Source organism: Eubalaena glacialis, chromosome 16, assembly GCF_028564815.1.
Source record: "Eubalaena glacialis isolate mEubGla1 chromosome 16, mEubGla1.1.hap2.+ XY, whole genome shotgun sequence".
Taxonomy (NCBI): Eukaryota; Metazoa; Chordata; class Mammalia; order Artiodactyla; family Balaenidae; genus Eubalaena; species Eubalaena glacialis.
In genome coordinates, this window is record NC_083731.1 from 81,255,904 (window position 1) to 81,276,367 (window position 20,464).

The 20,464-nt window shown below is 34.9% G+C and overlaps 1 protein-coding gene across 6 annotated transcripts in view; it reads right to left on the reverse strand.

The window, feature by feature from the left end:
- The window catches only part of PDS5B (PDS5 cohesin associated factor B), a 193,750-nt gene that overhangs the window by 22,815 nt on the left and 150,471 nt on the right, over positions 1-20,464 (reverse strand). For all 6 annotated transcript variants that reach the window (XM_061171203.1, XM_061171207.1, XM_061171206.1 and 3 more), the window contains exons 22-24: positions 16,173-16,241; positions 14,613-14,749; positions 5,080-5,203 (exon numbers count right to left, since the gene is read on the reverse strand). In XM_061171203.1, coding sequence (XP_061027186.1) covers positions 5,080-5,203; positions 14,613-14,749; positions 16,173-16,241 — 330 coding nt within the window. The remainder of the gene's footprint in view (positions 1-5,079; positions 5,204-14,612; positions 14,750-16,172; positions 16,242-20,464) is intronic.

Genomic DNA, 20,464 nt, shown 5'->3' on the forward strand with positions numbered 1-20,464 from the left:
ACCATGTCATTCTCTCATTAATCATCGAGGATCCAACAGTACAATGCAAATTCATTACAAAGTCAATTGTGAATCATAGCAAAGGTAGGAGAGTTCCAAAAAGTCATTAAAGTGATGTTAGAAAAGAACTGTCAAATCATATGCCAGGCAACTGACACATTTAACAACAAAAGATGAGAAAACTGACCACAATGATGATACAACATGTACATCAAAAGAGAATCATGTGAATAAAGATTAAAAGATGTGCTCCTGGGAACTGAGGAAGTCTTCCAATGTTTGTTTTTTGTTTTTTGCAAAGATTTACCCTTTTCGTTAGGTTATAAAAAAAATATGAAGTAAAGGACAGATTTATCCTTTTGACTAGGTTATTAAAAAATGTGAAGTAGAGATTTACCCTTTTGACTAAGTTATAAAAACATGTGAAGTAAAGGATAGAGTGATACAATTTTTATCAGGAAAAATACACTCTCAAAAAAGCACACTTGACACTTTCATGGTTATACTTATAACCAATAATTGGTTCAACATAAAGAAGATGGTGTCTAACACTACAAAATATTTTTCCCAAGGATAAAGTTCCAATCAAAGCTTTTATTCACTACTAAGAAATTAATTTTAGTCTGCATCTTAAATTAAATTTTAATGTCCTTTTTTAAATTGAAATATAGTTGATTTACAATGTTGTGTTAATTTCTGCTGTACAGCAAAGTGTACTTTTTAAGTATAAATTATCCTCAGAGCTACTTCTAGTATCTTGCAAATAGTTCAATTACTCTGTGTACTGCACTGTGTTATCAATGCTTATTTATATTTTCTGTTCTCCTAAGAGGTTATCTTCTTGAGGGCTGTAGCCATGACTCATCTTTGCATTTACAGAACCTAGAACAATGCATAGCACATAGCAGTACACAGCAAATTTTCATGAATTGCATTCAAATTCTAAAATACCTAAGTAATTATTAAATAATTTTAAGATTCTTATTATTGAATTTCTATTCCTCCATATTTACTTTCTATTCAAATACATGACAAAGGTCACTGAGACACAATATTGCCTTTAAAGATCTCAATTCAAGTAAAGAGAAATAAACCATAGGTACTTAACTAAGCACAATGCATGTATGTACTGGAGGACTATAGATAAAATCTGTAGTGGATCAAAAGGAAATCTGCTGTAAGAATAAGAGCAAGTTTTCTGGAGAAGGTTGTGCCTGAGCCTTGATTTGCAGAAAGGGTTGGATTTGGATGTGTAGAAATGAGAGGGTGAAAACAAAATTAGAGGCAGCAAACCACAGGTACATAAAAGAAAAAAATGTTCGGCTTCGTTGAAATAAGCATGGGTAAAGGGTAGTGTGCTAAACGGGATTTTTAAATGTATATTTGGGTCCAAATATTAGAAGGACTTGAATGGCAATGTAAAATATATGCGATTTTTTTTCTTTCTTACGAGTGTAAGCGCCTAAATATTTTTGACCAGGAGCTAATGATGGGTACAGCAGTAAGAATGGTTAAGAAGGTATGAATAAAAAAAGATATAATAGATATCAAAAGACAGAATTATCTCTACTTTTGCAACAAGGTGTAACTACAAGCAAATAGTCAAATATAAATCATGTTTTTAGGTCTAAGAAATGCCAACCAGCTTTATTTAATGCTTATTGAGGCTCTCTGCATGTCAGGAAAGAATAGATTTGGGAAAGATTCAGTCTTACGTTCACAGAACATGAAAGTTTGAAATTTCTGTTTAGCACTGGAAGTGGGACCGGAAACTTGAGAAGGGCCAGAAATGTAGTCGAGAAGCATGACAAAGATCAGGAGACAAAAAACAAAGAAGAGCGTTTCCAGAATAAAGGTGCAATGAGCTGTGCCAAATGATGCAAAAAGGACATGTATAATAAAAATTAAGATCACTGGATTGGGGGACTTAATTAGACCATTTTTGGAAAACAGTGAAGGCAAATGGCAAAATATGAGCAGTGAGGAGCGAGAGGATCAGAGAGACAAAGATACAGATTACTCTTTCTTGAGGTTTGGAGGTTTAAAGAGAAGAGACAACCATGTGGTTTAAAGGAAAAGCAGAATTAGGAAAAAGTTTTGCATAGGATAGGGTAATCTCATGTTTGTAAGTTGTGAGAATGTGCTAATAATTAACTCTGAACCATTAACACATGTTCCACAGTCAGAATTTCAAAACAATCTTTAAACTTAGGTAATCTGAACTTTCACCTTGGGATTCTGGTGACTGAGATAGTAACATAAAACAAATAGTGTGCTAGAAAAGAAAGTCTCTAGAACTTACCAAGTGTGGATGCTTTTTGCACGTAGTGGACATTTCACTAATGATCTGCAAATACTTATTACACACAGGGAGTTTCAAACAAAGCCCATCTATTTTAACATATTTTCATACGTCCCTTTTTAAAAAAAAAAAAAAAATTCTACTTCACAACCGACAGCACCAATACCCTAAGAAATACCAGACCAAGAATCCAACAACTCAACGGACTGCAAGTACTACCAATTTGAAAAAATAATTACATAGTTTGTTTTCTAAGAAATTTAATATATACTTTTAAACAATTTTCATTTTATTGAAAAATAAGATGATCTCCAAAATTAAAGGGGGAAAACTAAACCAGGAAATTATGGGCTCTGCAAAATCTCATTTCTGCTATTGTTTAGTCTAATATCTGAATAACAACACCAAAAACTAAAACAAATCATAATAAACTGAATTTGGAATAGCTGTTTTAAACACTGAAGTACTATAAATTGATAAAATAATTACAATTAAAAAAACAGATGACTGTTTATGTCTAAGGGTTATACATAAGCAGCAATTTTTTAAAAAGCAGTAGAAGGAAGCAGAGAATGGAGAGAAAAATTGCAAGTATCCCTAAAAAGTGCCAAATTCTTATACATAAGACTGCTTGGAAAAGAACAGGAAAATCAAGTGTAAAATAACCAAATAATGAAAAACTCATATTGGAATATCATATTTACTACCGTAGAAGTCCTTTTTCTTTACTTTTCTCAATGATGCTGAAAACTTGTAAAGTTATAGACTTCAAATATTATGGTACTCTAATATGAAATCTGCAAGACTGGAATATGAATTCATTAGTATCACTGTTAATAACTTGAAATTCTAATTCACTGAGTAATAAGGAATGCTTCTGCCCTAAAATTAACCTCTACCACGTCTTCATAAAACTATACGTTTCTATATACTTTCCTTCCTTTTAAGAACTAAATCCATTCAATCCTTATTATTCACACATTACTAATTTGTGAACTCACCTACTCACTAAAATTTATTTGTAAACCCAAATCAATACTTGCAGCACTTTCATCGTCATTCAAGAGTAAATGCACATTTAGGCTTTTAATCCATTTTGAGTTTATTTTTGTGTATGGTGTTAGGGAGTGTTCTAATTTCATTCTTTTACATGTAGTTGTCCAGTTTTCCCACCACCACTTACTGAAGAGGCTGTCTTTTCTCCATTGTATATTCTTGCCTCCTTTATCAAAAATAAGGTGACCATATGTGCATGGGTTTATCTCTGGGCTTTCTATCCTGTTCCACTGATCTATATTTCTGTTTTTGTGCCAGTACTATACTGTATTGATTACTGTAGCTTTGTAGTATAGTCTGGAGTCCAGGAGACTGATTCCTCCAGCTCTGTTTTTCTTTCTCAACATTGCTTTGGCTATTCGGGGTCTTTTTTGTTTCCATACGAGAAATGGAAATAAACACAAAAATAAACAAATGGGACCTAATGAAACTTGAAAGCTTTTGCACAGCAAAGGAAACCATAAACAAGAGAAAAGACAACCCTCAGAATGGGAGAAAATATTTGCAAATGAAGCAACTCACAAAGGATTAATCTCCAAAATTTACAAGCAGCTCATGCAGTTCAATATCAAAATAACAAACAACCCAATCCAAAAAGGGGCAGAAGACCTAAACAGACATTTCTCCAAAGAAGATATACAGATTGCCAACAAACACATGAAAGGATGCTCAACATCACTAATCATTAGAGAAATGCAAATCAAAACTACAATGAGGTATCACCTCACACCAGTGAGAATGGTCATCATCAAAAAATCTACAAACAATAAATGCTGGAGGACAGGAATAAAGACACAGACGTACTAGAGAATGGACTTGAGGACACGGGGAGGGGGAAGGGTAAGCTAGGACGAAGTGAGAGAGTGGCATGGACATATATACACTACCAAATGTAAAACAGATAGCTAGGTGGAAGCAGCCGCATAGCACAGGGAGATCAGCTCGGTGCTTTGTGACCACCTAGAGGGGCGGGATAGGGAGGGTGGGAGGGAGGGAGACGCAAGAGGGAAGAGATATGGGGATATATGTATATGTATAGCTGATTCACTTTGTTATAAAGCAGAAACTAACACACCATTGTAAAGCAATTATACTCCAATAAGATGTTAAAAAAAAAAAAAAAGTAAATGTACAGAGATGCAAAAAGTTTTGAGTCGCCTGACACACGTCTCAGCTGAAGTCAAACAAAGCAACGTTCTGCCTCCCTGCTTCAGCTCTCATTATCATTAACAAATGTCTGGTGGTCTATTTAGTGCCACATTTTTCGCATTTTTATACTTTTTATTGGTGATTTTGTTGTTTAAAATAGCTCCCATGCATACTGCTGAAGCGCTGTTTCGTGTTCCTAAGAGCAAGAAGGCTGTATGTGCCTTATGGAGAAAATCTGTGTCACGTAAGCTTCATTCAAGCATGAGTTACAGCACTGTTGGCCATGAGTTCAATGTCAATGAAACAACTATACACTAAAAAAGGTGCCATTAAACAGAACCAGACAAAAAACAAAGTTGTGTACTACTGCAAATAATAAGAATCAACTGTACTATGTCAGCAACCCACAATTCAAATGACAGTTTTAGAACCCTGAAATGTTTCACATACATAAATTTTCCAAGAGGAGACACAAACATTCAAGATTTTTATCTCTTTATCATGGTGGACTTTCTCCTTCCTAAAAGTCAAAGACCATAGAAAGTCATGTTCTATATAGCCATTTTCCTTACATTGATAGCTAAAGCGCATAGCTGATATTGTTCTAATGTGATAATTTCATGATAACAGGGTTCCTGTGCCAGCTTCACAATAGCACTCCCAGCAGCAAGTCTCAGACGTGACATATCTGGTTTACTGAAAAATAAGCAAGAAAGAATGTGAATTAGATTTCTAAATGTCTGCACAAAAACATTCTTACTTTGAATATCTAATTTTATAAAAATTCCTCTGGCCAAGAAAAAAAATGGGCAGAAAACAATTTAGTGATACTGAACACCATATTATGTTTCCTTAACTTCTCTAAGATGGTGTGTAATGCCACAAAATTCTTCTCTTGAACATAAGTCTATGCTAGTCATTGAATTCTCTTATCCCACACAAAACAGCTTTCAGCCAAGCCTAGAACAAATATATTTGTATGTTTAGTTGTTAGGTCTTAAGTCTTCCACTACAGATTTTGTTTTTTAATATGTGTTTACTTATATATTAGGCATAAAATATCCTAACTTCCTAATCAGTCAACTAAAACTACGGTGCTAAGTACAAAAGAAGTGGAATGAAAGCAGGTGTAGTGGATAAAACATTACTAATTTTAGCTAGTATTCAATCTTTGAAATACCCCCAAGAGCCTATATTGAAGTTTAAGGAAAGAAAATTTTTGCTAAATGGGACATACTCAAACAATTAGGAAATTCCTGACTAGTAAATATATTTAAACAATCCTTCCTAATACAGTGACATGTTAGATGAATTATTAATGTAACTGGACTAATGTAAGGAGGGAAGTTGTAACTCCTTAATTAGGATCCCCTATGTAGTTCCATAGTAAAAGATTATTATTTAATATTCATACAACAAATATGTGTCAATTTTATATACGGTACTGAGAGGGACTTAAAAGAGACAAATCTCAGTCTTCCAAGATCTAATGATCTAGTTGGTTTAAGACTCTTCCTTTATCTTTCTAAGGATTTTGTAAAAATATTTACTGAATGTATGCCAACATTAATAAGGTTCTGATGTTACAGGTCCCAGAGGTGCTTTTCAGTTCATCAAAAGCAATAATCCAAGTAGTTATCATAAGGTAAATCATCCAACCACTGCTAAGGAAAGTCTGATTTTTCTTGTTGGAGTTTTTTTAGTATAAATAAAAAATAAATAATTACAATACTTTACAACTACGTTTTTGAAGCCCCAGTTTAAAAACGGAGACCCAATGAGTGCTCCCACGGCGGGGACACGTCAGGTCTTAGCAGCTGCAGGCTCTGTGGGCACATACACTCGGGGGCTGGGCCGGGCTAGGGTCTGAGCTGCCTCCATAGCTCCCACAGCGGGTCCAGGTGCACGACTACTGCAGTCCTGGGACCTGACTTCAGTGGATCTGCACTGGTGGTCTTGTGGAAACAACTTCTGAGAGACACCAGGGACGACTGCTGGCATACCCACAGTTGAGGTGGGGCCGAGGGCAGTATCAACAACAGTGTACTTTGTGAGTCTGCACAACAGGTGAAAGGTGACACAAAAGAGCACACTCAGTTGAACAGCTCCAGTGGAAGAACACTCAGTGGCTCCTCTCCCAGTGGGAGCATTCCAATCCCGCCTACCTTGCACCACAGCTTAGAAACGTTATCTGGGGCTTCTACTCCAACAACTAGGGAGCAGACCCTGCCCCGACAGGGCAATGACAACCACAGAGAAAAGAGAAGGCCCTGGTCAATATCCTGTGCAGGCTCTGGTCACCACAACATCAGTCACACCTCCTATCAAGGGGATAATGGCCAGCATACACTGAGGAAAGGGGTGGCAGGCATCCATACTAAAAACAGCCCTCACACCAAAAAATATTAAACCCACGCAGGCTACACAGGGACATTCCCACATAAAAATACCCTCCGAGACGACAGTATATAACTGTTTCTCCTAAACTCATAGAGCAAGAGAAACATAAGTAAAATGAAGAAGCAGAGGAACCACTCCCAATTAAAAGATCAAGAATTTGTAGTGAGGTGGATGGAGTTAGAGTCTGTCATACAGAGTGAAGTAAGTCAGAAAGAGAAAAACAAATACAGTATGCTAACACATATATATGGAATCTAAGGGAAAATAAAGGTCATGAAGAACCTAGTGGCAAGACGGGAATAAAGACACAGACCTACTAGAGAATGGACTTGAGGACATGGGGAGGGGGAGGGGTAAGATGTGACAGGGTGAGAGAGTGGCATAGACATATATACACTACCAAATGTAAAATAGATAGCTAGTGGGAAGCAGCCGCATAGCACAGGGAGATCAGCTCGGTGCTTTGTGACCACCTAGAGGGGTGGGATAGGGAGGGTGGGAGGGAGGGAGATGCAAGAGGGAAGAGATATGGGAACATATGCATATGTATAACTGATTCACTTTGTTATAAAGCAGAAACTAACACACCATTGTAAAGCAATTATACTCCAATAAAGATGTTTAAAAAAAAAAAAAAAAAAAAAGATCAAGAGAATTGCCCTGAAAGAACAAACAATGAAACAGACTGCTTCAATCTTATAGACACCAAGTTCAAAAAGGAGATAATGAAAATACTGAAGGAATTAAGAAAGGCTATAGACAGAGATGCAGATTACTGTAAGAAGGACCTAGAAACTATAAGGAGGAGCCAAGAAAAAATAGAGAATTCATTTGAAGAGACGAAAGCTGAACTAAAGGCTATGAATAGCAAAATGAATACTGCGGAAGAAGGAATAAGTTATTTGGAAGATAGAATAATGGAAATCACCCAGTTAGAACAGCAGACAGAAACCCAAATGAAAAAAAAATGAACGATATAAAGCGTGTCAATCTACGCATAATAGGGATTCCAGAACAAGAGGAAAGAGAAAAAGGGATTGAAAATGTATTTGAAGAAATTAAGGCTGAAAACTTCCCAAGCCTAAAGAAGGAAACAGGTATCTAGATACAGGAAGCAAACAGGGTCCCGAACAAGATAAACCCAAACAGACTTACACCAAGACATATTATAAGAAAAATGGCAAATATTAAAGATAAAGAGAAGACTCTACAGGTAGCAAGAGAAAAACAAAGTGTTAATTACAGGGAAACCCCCATAAGGCTATCAGCTGATTTCTCTACAGAAACATTGCAGGCCGGAAGGGAATGGCAAGATATATTCAAAGTCCTGAAAGGGAAAAATCTGCAACCTAGGATACTCTACCCAGCAAGATTATCACTTAGAATAGAAGGAAAGATAAAGAATTTCTCAGACAAACAAAAACTAAAAGAATACAGCAATACTACACCTATCCTAAAGGAAATACTAAAAGGTCTTCTCTAAGTAGAAAAGATGTAAGACTCTATAGGAAAGAGAAAGTCATAATTGGAAAGTAAATCACTTAAATAAGCAAGTACACAGATTAAAAAAAATCAAAAAATTGCTGTGAAAGTGATGATTACCACAATGAACAGCAAAAGTGTGAACATGAAGATGTAAAAGAGGACATCAAAATCATAAAATGCAGCGGAGGAGAGTAAGAAAACATACATTTTTTTTTTTGAATTTGTTTGAGCCTGTATGACTACCAGTCTAAAGCAAGGAGATATAGGAAAAGTGTTAACGTATTTGAAAAACAGGGCAACCACAAATCAAAAACATACAATAGATTCACAAAAACAAAAAGGAAGAGAACATAAGAATAACACAAAAGAAAATCATCAAACCACAAAAGGAAAAAGGAAAAGGGACAAAGAAGAAATATAAAATCAATGGGAAAACAAGGTTTAAAATGGCAATAAATACATGTCTATCAATAATTACCTTAAATGTCGATGGACTAAATGCTCCAATCAAAAGACATAGAGTGGCAGATTGGATTAAAAAAAAACAAAACAAGAGCCTACAATATGCTGCCTACAAGAGACCTACTTTAGGGCAAAGGACACACACAGATTGAAAGTGAGGGATGGAAAAAGATATTTCATGCAAACAGAAATGACAAGAGACCGGGGGTCAAAATATTCATATCAGACAAAACAGACTTTAAAACAAAGGCTATAAAGAAAGATAAAAAAGGACACTATATAATGATAAAAGGATCAGTACAAGGAGAGAATATCACACTTGCCAACGTATATGCACCCAATATAGGAGCACCCAAATACATAAAACAAATACTAACACACAAAAAGAGAGAAACTGACAGGAATACAATAATAGTAGGAGACTTTAACACCCCATTCACATCAATGGACAGATCTTCAAGACAGAAAATCAATAAGGCAACAGAGATCCTAAATGATACAACAGAACAGTTAGACTTAATTGATATCTTCAGTACACTACATCCAAAAAAAGCAGAATACACATTCTTTTTAAGGGCACATGGAACATTCCCTAGGAGAGACCACATACTAGGGCACAAGACAAGCCTCAACAAATTTAAGGGTATAGAAATTATTTCAAGCATCTATTCTGACCACAATGGCATAAGACTAGAAATCAACTACAGAAAAAGAATGAGAAAAAAACAATTACATGGAGACTAAACAATATGCCACTAAAAATCCAACGGGGCAACAATGAAATCAAAGAAGAAATTTAAAAATGCTTTGAGGCCAATGACAATGAAAACACAAACATACAAAACCTATGGGATACAGCAAAAGCAGTTCTTAGAGGGAAGTTCATAGCAATACAGGCCTTCTTTAAGAAACAAGAAAAATCTCAAAGAACCTAACCCACCACCTAAAAGAATTAGAAAAAGAAGAACAAACAAAACCTAAAGTCAGCAGACTGAAGGAGATAATAAAGATCAGAGAGGAAATAACTAAAATAGAGATTAAAAAAAAAATAGAAAAAAATCAATAAAACCAAGAGCTAGTTCTTTGAAAGGGTAAACAAAATTGACAAACCTCTGGCCAAGCTCACCAAGAAGAAAAGAGAGAAGACATAAATAAACAAAATAAGAAATGAAAGATGAGGAATCACAACTGATACCACAGAAATACAAAAAAAAAAAATAAGAGAATACTATGAACAATACTGTGAACCTAGAAGAAGCGGACAACTTTCGAGAAACATACAGCCCACCAAAACTGAATCAAGAAGAAACAGATAACTTGAACAGGCCAACCACTAGAATGATATAGAATCTGAGAAAACAAACAAACTCCTACAAACGAAAGTCCAGGACCAGATGGCTTCACTGGGGAATTCTATGAAACATACAAAAAAGAACTTATACTGATCCTTCTCAAACTCTTACAAAAGACTAAAGAGGAACACTCCCAAAGACATTCTATGAAGCCACCATCACCCTGATACCAAAAACAGACAAACACACCACCATAAAGCAAATTATAGGCCAATATTTTTGATGAATAGACACAAAAATTATCAACAAAATATCAGCAACCTGAATCCAACAACAAATAAAAAAGGTCATACACCATGATCAAGTTGGATTCATCCCAGGGTCACAAGGATGGTTCAACATACGCAAATCAATCAACGTGATACACCACATCAACAAAAGAAATGACAAACACCACATGATCATCTCAGTAGATGCAGAAAAAGCATTTGATAAAATTTAACATCCATTCATGATAAAAACCCTTATGAAAGTGAGTATAGAGGGAGCATAGCTCAACATAATAAAAGCTATTTATGACAAACACACAGCCAATATAATACTCAACAGTGAAAAGCTGAAAGCCTTCCTGCTAAAATCTGGAACAAGACAAGGATGCCCACTCTCACCACTTCTCTTCAACACAGTATTGGAAGTCCTAGCCAAAGCAATCAGAGAAGGAAAAGAAATAAAAGCTATTCAAATTGGTAGGGAAGAGGTAAAATTATTGTTACACACACATAATGATAATTATCAGAGAGCCCAGAAATAAACACACACACCTATGGACAATTAATCTTCAACAAAGGAGACATGATATTATATGTAGAGAACTCTAAGGACTCCAGACAAAAAGTACTAGAACTGATAAATGAATTCAGCAAAGTAGCAGGATACAACATTAACATACAGAAGTCAGTTGCACTTCTTTACACTAACAATGAAATATTAGAAAGGGAATGTGAACAAACAATCCCTTTTAAAACTGTACCCCCCAAAATAAAATACTTAGGAATAAACATGACCAAGGAGGTGAAAGACTTATATGCTGAGAACTACAAAACATTAACAAAGGAAACTGAAGATGATTCAAAGAAATGGAAAAACATCCCATGCTCTTGGATTGAAAAGAATTAATACTGTTAAAATGGCCATGCTACCCAAAGCAGTCTACAGATTTAATGGGATCCCTATCAAATTACCCATGACACTTTTCACAGAACGAAAATAAATAATCCTAAAATGTATATGGAACCATAAAAGACCCAGAATTACCAAGGCAATCCTGAGGAAAAAGAACAAAGCAGGAAACCCTCCCAGACTTCAGATAATACTACAAGGCTACAGTAATCAAAACAGCATGATACTGGCACAAAAAGAGACATATGGATCAATAGAACAGAACAAAGAGCCCAGAAATAAACCCACACGCTTAATCTTCAAGAAAGGAGGCACGAATATACAATGGGGAAAAAGCAGTCTCTTCAGCAAGTGGTGTTGGGAAAGCTGGACAGCTGCACGTGAATCAATGAAGTTAGAACACATCCTCAGGCCATACACAAAAATAAACTCAAAATGGCTTAAAGACGTAAAGACAAGACACCATAAAACTCCTAGAAGAGAACAAAGGTGAAACATTCTCTGACATAAATCGTACCAATGTTTTCTTAGGTCAGGCTCCCAAGGCAATAGAAACAAAAGCAAAAATAAACAAATAGGACCTAATTAAACTTAAAAGTTCTTGCACAGCAAAGGAAACCACAAACAAAATGAAAAGACAATCCAGAGACTGGGAGAAAATATTTACAAATGATGCAACTGACAAGGGCTTAATCTCCAAAATATACAAACAGCTCATACAACTCCACAACAAAAAAACAAACAACCCAATCAAAAAATGGGCAGAGAACCTAAATATACATTTCTCCAAAGAAGACATACAGATGGCCAATAGGCACATGAAAAGATGCTCAACATTGCTAATTATTACAGAAATGCAAATCAAAACTACAATGAGGTACCACCTCACACTGGTCAGAATGGCCATCATTAAAAAGTCTACAAATAACAAATGCTGGAGAGGTGTGGAGAAAAGGGTACCCTCTTATGCTATTGTGGGAATGTAAATCGGTGAAGCCATTATGGAAAACAATATGGAGTTTCCTCAAAAAACTACAAACAGAGTTGCCATATGATCCAGCAATCCCACTCCTGGGCATATACCCAGACAAAACTATAATTCGAAAAGATACATGCACCCCTATCTTCACAGCAGCACTATTTACGATAGCCAAGACATGGAAACAAGCTAAATGTCCACCGATAGATGAATGGATAAAGATGATGTGGTGTATATAATGGAATATTAATGGAATATTACTCGGCCATCAAAAAAGAATGAAATAATGCCATTTGCAGCAACACAAATGGACCTAGAGATTATCATACTAAGCAAAGTAACTCAGAAAGAGAAAGACAAATACCATATGATATCACTTACATGTGGAATCTAAAATATGACATGAATCAACATTATCTATGAAACAAAAACAGACTCACAGATATAGAAAATAAACTTGTGGTTGCCAAGGGGGAGGAGGTGTAGGGGAGGGAAGGATTGGGAGTTTGGGATTAGTAGAGGCAAACTTTTATACATAGGATGGATAAACAAGGCCCTACTGTATAGCACAGGGAACTATATTCAATATCCTGTGACAAAATACAATGGAAAAGAATATGAAAAGATATATATATATATAAATGTTTACCTGAGTCACTCTGCTGTACAGCAGAAATTAACACACCACTGTAAATCAACTATACTTCAATAAAATTTTTAAAAAAAAGCAGACCCAATGTAAGTCAAATACATGTGCAGAATTCAAGTACACATGTGATTTTGTTAAAGAATACCATGGATAAAAACAGGTGAGGGACTTCCCTGGTGGTGCAGTGGTTAAGAATCCACCTGCCAATGCAGGGGACATGGGTTCAAGCCCTGGTCCGGGAACATCCCACATGCCACACAGCAACTAAGCCTGTGCACCACAACTACTGAGCCTGCACTCTAGAGCCCGTGAGCCATGACTACTGAGCCCACGTGCCACAGCTACCGAAGCCCGCGTGCCTAGAACCTGTACTCCACAACAAGAGACGCCATCGCAATGAGAAGCTCGCGCACCGCAACGAAGAGTAGCCCCTGCTCGCCGCAACTAGAGAAAGCCCGCGCGCAGCAACGAAGACCCAACGCAACCAAAAATAGATAAAAAAAAAAAAACAAAAAAAAAGGTGAGATCTAAATATGTATATAAATAATGTAATTAATAAATTTAAGACAAAACGTATTAATACTAAGGAAATTTTTCTCTAATTATTACGTAAATCTTGAACGCTAGCATGTAATTATAAGAGTAGAAGGTGAAGACAACTAATTAGACTGAAGGAAGGTAAATAAATGAGTTATACATGTGGAATGCTTTACAGAGTTTTCTTATTATTTGATTTGTTTGAGAAGAATGTGCTACTGTTAATATTCTATGCAAAAAGTACAGAATGAGCAAAACATATAAGAAGAAAAGAAACAAAGATGGAAAAGTATTAAGCAGCTGGCAATCACCATTTATATTTCGTCCTAAAGACTTGAAGCTAGATACATATGTTAAGGTGGGGGAAGTTATTCTCACATTTTTTATTACCAATAAGAGACAATAAATGGCACTTGCGTTTTCACAGAGGACAAACTTCTAAATTTTAGCTAACCTTGACATAATAACCACTACCACCATCAATACTTCTAATTACTATGTGCTGGGCAGTGTTTTAAATACATTAAATATACTAACTTATTTGATTATCATAACAGCTAGATGAGATAGGCATAATCATTATCTCTGTTTTCTTGCTGAAAGGCACCTCGCTGCTAAGAGGTGGTGCCAGGATTTGAATCTGGGCTCCAGAGCTCATGTTTTCAGTCACTATACTATACATCTTTCAAATAAAACAAACAAAAAGGTATGTGTATTTTAAAAAATTTGCATCAAGTGCATTTTTCACATTTGCATATATTTATACTTCTGGAAACAGATTCAGTAAGTTGCCTTCTATCCAGTCTGTTCTTTTAGCTTTAGACATTAACAAGAATGTAAAACATCAGTTATTGATTGGTACACTAACATTTTCACATTAGATATTCAAAAAAGTAAACATCTGTTGTTTAAAATACTTAAGATTGTACAGCAGTACCTTGCACTAGACATGAGACTGTCATTTTGAAATAACCACTATACAAAAGCCTATTACAATAAAAATATATGCATACCTACAAAGCAGTATTAATTATCTTTTAAAAAAGAAACCATCATTCAATAATTACACCAGATGTTAAAATAGTGTGTAATCCAAAGAACTCTGAAGTTGTAATTACATACCTAATTTTCCCCTGTTCTGTCAAGTCTCCATCACTATGCAGTATTGTTGTGAGCAACCTTAAAGTAGAAGTTCCTGATTTACTGTGATTATTTTTCATTCCAAGTAGCCATCGAACCATCATTTTAATAGCCTGAATCTATTTAAAATACAAATTGACAAATAAAACATTGCTACCATTTAAAGAAATTCTACATCAGCCTTGAAAAAGAATGAAGAAATGTTTTTAACAGATACTTTTTAAGAAAAGGAAAGAAAAAAATTATTTTTTTCTCCATGTGTGAAGATAACTTTGAATGTTTTAAATTAAAGATGTCTCACCCCCAGGTAGTTGACAAATGAATGATTTATCTAAAAACTGGTTCTTTTTGCTTTTTAAAAAATGTTTCCCCAACAAACACTCTACCCTTTAGAACCCACAGTAAAATCGTGCTAACTTCCCTAGTCCAGAAAGATCCCGACTGAAAATTATATTCGATCTTTTGTGTCTAAGAGTTGATACCACCTTACATTTGTACTGCCTTTGACAATTATGAAGTACTTAGTACTTTAAAACCTGTTACTGCCTCTAAGGCATGCAACAGCCCTTTTCAAAGGGGTGCATATTATCTCTTTTTCACATATTATCTTAATTTTTACAGATCTGAGGCTCCGGAGCTAAATGGGTTTTGAACAGTAGCATGTGACTAACAGTCTTAAGATCCTCTTCCTGGGCCACTTTGTAACCATGAACTTAAGCGCAGGCGGCCCGCCTTCTAGTGCAGTGCTGCCCAACTATACAAAACTGCTGCTTGAGACCAATGCTGAGAAAACAGGTTTATACTGGAACTCAAAAGTTTCAAGCATCATTCAATGATGCTAAAGGAAAGACTGCCCTACAGGTCTGGAGAAATAGTATCAGAATCTGAAGCTGCAATAATGTGACAAGGTAGTTCACAATATGAAACATAAACAAATACACACACAACGAAATGATTTGCAAGAAATTATAATTAGAAAAACAATGTTTAATATATTTGTTCCTGGCCTTTACACCTTGGGCAGTGGCTTGATATGAGGTCTACATTACAGAGTACAGACAGTTTTAGTAAAGCAATACTTTACAGCTGTGATGAGCAATCCTTTACCCATAACTCTTAATTGAAGAAATTACAGGTTGAATTTTTTTTAATAAAAATAAAAAAGTATATCAAATCCCATGGAAAAGATGAACAGTCTTAAAACCTGGACAACCATCTTTGCTGAATAGGAGAATGTACATAAGAAAACCAGCACTGTCTTTTCCCATTAAAAGGTGGATATCTAAGAAGCAGCAACATGGAGGAAGTTTTCAAACTTTTTGTTTTCCAAACTAGATTATGTGCAGCTGCCCACAGGCCTCAAGTTTCTCATTATTGCCCTACACTCTCACAGCACAGAGGATAATGTCATACAATAAATATAAAAACCTGAATGATTTTAATAGCTGTATCTTTATAACAGGAACAGACATTTTAACACCTATAATAATAATACAGTATATTAAATATATTAAAATCAACAGATCTATGCATATCACTTACTTTGACCATTGTCTCAGGTGAAACTTCTTCATCTGGAACCCAAAGCTTAGTTGTCTTTTTTCCTGGAAGCTAAACAAAAATTAAGGACTTTAAAACACAAATACACATTCTCATGTGTAATTAATATTTAGTGAATGAATGAAATTTTTATCTTCTGCAAGAACAGTCATTATACATGACTATGCTTTCTGTTACTTACTCATAAAGGTTGAAAGGCCTGTCTTCACTAGCACCACAAATGAACCTTATACATCCATCACCAGTTGGTTCTTTGTAGGTGTGAGATAGGACCAACTTTAACCACTTATATATATACTTCCTTACTCAATCCCCTTTAAGTCTACTGTTTCAATTATTTAAGGCAGTTGGCAAGGACTAAGATAAAAATCAATGGAGCCAAAAAGTGTACAGAGACCCTTGAACAAGACAAGTTTCAACTGCACAGGTCCACTTATATGTAGATTTTTAAATGAACACACGCTACAGTAAAACACAATCCACAGTTGATTGAATCAGAAATGCCCTGTGGATAGGGAGGAACCACATACAAAGAGCTGACTACAGATTATATTAGGATTTTCCACGACACAAAGGGTTGGCACCTTTAACTTCCATGTTGCTCAAGGGTCAGCTATAGTTCATAAATGAAGGAAAAGGCATCTGCAAAAAATCTTGAGCAGGGAACAATTATAAAGGTTTGCAGAAGTAACAGAAAACATACATTAGTGTCTTCCTACTTAAATTCCACCAAAATGGCAACACACACACACACTCACATGCACGTAAACACACACCAGTTAGCTGGGCCGGAAAACAAAAGGGGCCCCCTAAAAAACCAAAACCAAAGAAAAATTTTGAAAAACAAAATATACAGTTAAAAAAAAAATTAACAGAGGTAAGAGGGCTTACAACTCCAGAAAAGCACAGAAGGAAACACCCTCCAAAAAGCCATTTTTTTTTTTCAGCACAATCATAGTATAACCCTGAGATGATAAACTGAAGGTATTAAGAAATGTGAATTTACAGTAGCAGCCAGGAAATTAAATAAGGTGACAAAAGAGCTGAACCCAATCTTGGAACACTGGAGATCCCATTTTTACCTCAACCTGACATGAGTAATTTCCAGTTGGAAACAGAAATCAAAGAGCACCTCAGGTAACCCTCTGGCAACAGGATAGGTAGCTAAAACATCCAGAAGGCAAACTCCCCAAACACACAGAGCTATTTACAAACAGCTTAAGAATTAATTCTTCAGCTGAGAAGTGCCTTCAAAGTGTGAAGTGAAAATAATGAAATAAGGATCTCATTAGAAACATACTGATGAAATTTCTGAACTAAGAATATCCAAAAAATCTCAAAACTTGCATGGAGGAACCTACCAAAAAAGAAACAAGAACCATATCAACTTCAGATTTCTTTACACGCCAAAAAACAATATTCTGAATTTTCTGTTAGCCAAGTTACTTGAAAAATAGAATTCTAATCTTCAAGAATGAGGAGGAAAATATTTTCAGAAATCAGAGAGAAAGCTTACAAATTACGAGCCATTTTGAACAAATTATTCAAAGATGCACTCCACTAAAATATTTAATTCACAAGAAAATTCAATCAGCATAAATTATTACAAATAGAAAATAAACAAAAAAGTTATCATAAGTAAGACCAATAGACAGGTTCAAACAAAAAAGTTATCATAAGTAAGACCAATAGACAGGTTCAAAAATAATAAATGAAACCACAACAGATGCAACACAACCAAAGACAGAAAAAATCTAAAACTAATGGACAAATACACTAGTCAAGATCTAAAAGCATTTAAACGGGATATGGATTTACATGGGATACTAATATAAAAAGGATATTGACGTACTTTTCTTTAATCTTACATCATAAGATATAAAATTCATGAACATCTGTAAAACTAGCAGTATAATATCAAAACAAACCAAAAGAAAAATGATTTTTTAAAAAAAGAACATCGAAAACTTCATCATCACAGCAGAAGACTTGAATATACCTCAAAACTGATAGATGAAGCTGAGATGAAAAAAGGTAAGTACAGGAAATACATATAGAAATATAAGGAAATACATAGAGATAAAATATTTAAGGATAAAAAAAATCAGAACTGGCCTTTCTCATAATTATGATGAAAAGTAAAGAGAAAAGAGTTTAGCAAGACAAGATGATATGAGATTAAAAACTACAAAATAATTCCCCAAATCCACCACAAAACAAAATAATTTTAAAAACTGAAATACCTAACAAAGTTGTGTAAGAGAAATATTTAAATTTTCTTTACAGAGAAAATTATAAAACTTTAATGAAAGACACATTGTAGATGAGCAAACAAAGCAATGGGAAAGAATAGAGGCTGTGTATGATATGAATGTTAGCACTGCAGATGACTGGAAGAAGGAGAGATCAGTCCATAAATTCTGCTGGGAAAGTTGGTTACCCTAATGGAGAGTAGAAAGAAATGGAATCCTTAAGTCACAGCATACAAGAAAAAGCAAACGAATCAATTCCAGATGGATTAAAATTTTTATTTGTGAAAAGAAAACTTTAAAACTTTTAGAACATATGGGAGACTATTTTTATGACAATGGCATAGGAAATGATTTCTTAAACAAGATAAAAAAGCATTAACTACAAGAGAAAAGAATGATAAATGTAGTTAAGTTAAAATAACTTTTGTTCAAAGGACACAATGGAGTAAAAAGACACACCATAAATGAGATTTTATGCATTTTATGAACATACTTCAACATGTACCTGAAAAAATATTAGTGTGTGTAAAGATTACCTATGAGAAAAAGACAAACAATCCAAGAAAAAAAAGCAAAAGACATGAAAAGGAATTTCAGAAAGGAGGCAATATGAATGATGACTAGACATATAAACTTTTTTAGTAACCAGGGAAATGCAAATTAAGACTATACTGAGACTGTTGTATATCTATTAGATGGGCAAAAATTAAGAAATCTGACGATAATGTTTGTTATACACTGCTGAGAGGAAAATAAGTTTTAACAACCATCTTCAAAAATAATTCAGCAATAAAGTGAAAAGTTAAATATGTGTACAAACTGATGTTCATCACTATATCACTCTTGTGAATGTACCCTGGAGAAATTTGTGCTCATATGCATCAGAAGGCCTCTATAAGAAATTCACAGGAGCACTGTTCAAAAGAGGAAAGAAATGGAAATACTCCAAATGTCCATTAGGAGAATAAGAGATATTTCACACAGTGATATAATACAGAGTAATGAATGAATGAATGAACTACAGCTAGACTTGACAACAAGGGTTATTCTAAGAAACATATCCATAATGATAATATCAAGTCACCCAAGAATATATACGGTATAAAATAACTCTTATAAACTTCAAGAACAAGCAAAATTAAACAAGTACATGTTTAGAGATAAATATATGGTAAAATGGTGTTTTGTTTTAGTTAGGGAATAATAAACCAAAATTCAACAAAGTGGTTACCTGGGGCAGGAAAGAAACGGGAAGAAAAGTTTGGAGAATACTAAAACCAGGTGCTAAGAGTTCATGGGTGTTGAATCTTTGCAGGCAAAGTTTCAAAAGAGGAGAATAATCAAGAGATTTGAGTCTGGCACTAAAATTGCTTTTTTTATATAAATGATGGCTGATTCTGAAAGTGAAAAAGGTTAAAAGGTTGAGCAATGTTTTCATCACTGTCACAGAGGTAGAAGGAAAAAAAAAGTGGAATTCTGAGTTCAATAAAGAGTAGAGTCCTTGTTAAAAACCCTAGACTTGTGGGGGGATCCCGAATAAAAACATCTTAGACATAAAAGTGACCAGAAAAAGAATCAGCCTGTCAAAAGCTGAAGCCTAGCTTCCAATCACTGCAGTCTTGACTGAATGAATGTGATCTGACAATAGCTCAACTGCCTGTCAGAAGCAAAAATAAATCCTGTTTGGAAGAATTATAAAATCATCCAGAGCCTCAAATTATCTCCACAATTTTTTGTTCACAAAGTCTACAGCTCAATCAAAAATAACATGTGTGCAAGATAAGACTTGACCAAAAATCAAGCGAAAAACAGACAAGAGAAAAAGAGCCCCTGGAGATCCAGATATTGAGGCTAACACACATAAACTTTAACATAGTTAAAGATGTTCAAGGATTAAATAATAAGAAAAAGAATTTTGGCAGGGAACTAAAAACTGTATTTAAAAACTAAAGGAAATTACAGAAAATATATTAAAACTGCAATTAAGAATTCATATTTACAGGTTTAACATAAGATTAGACA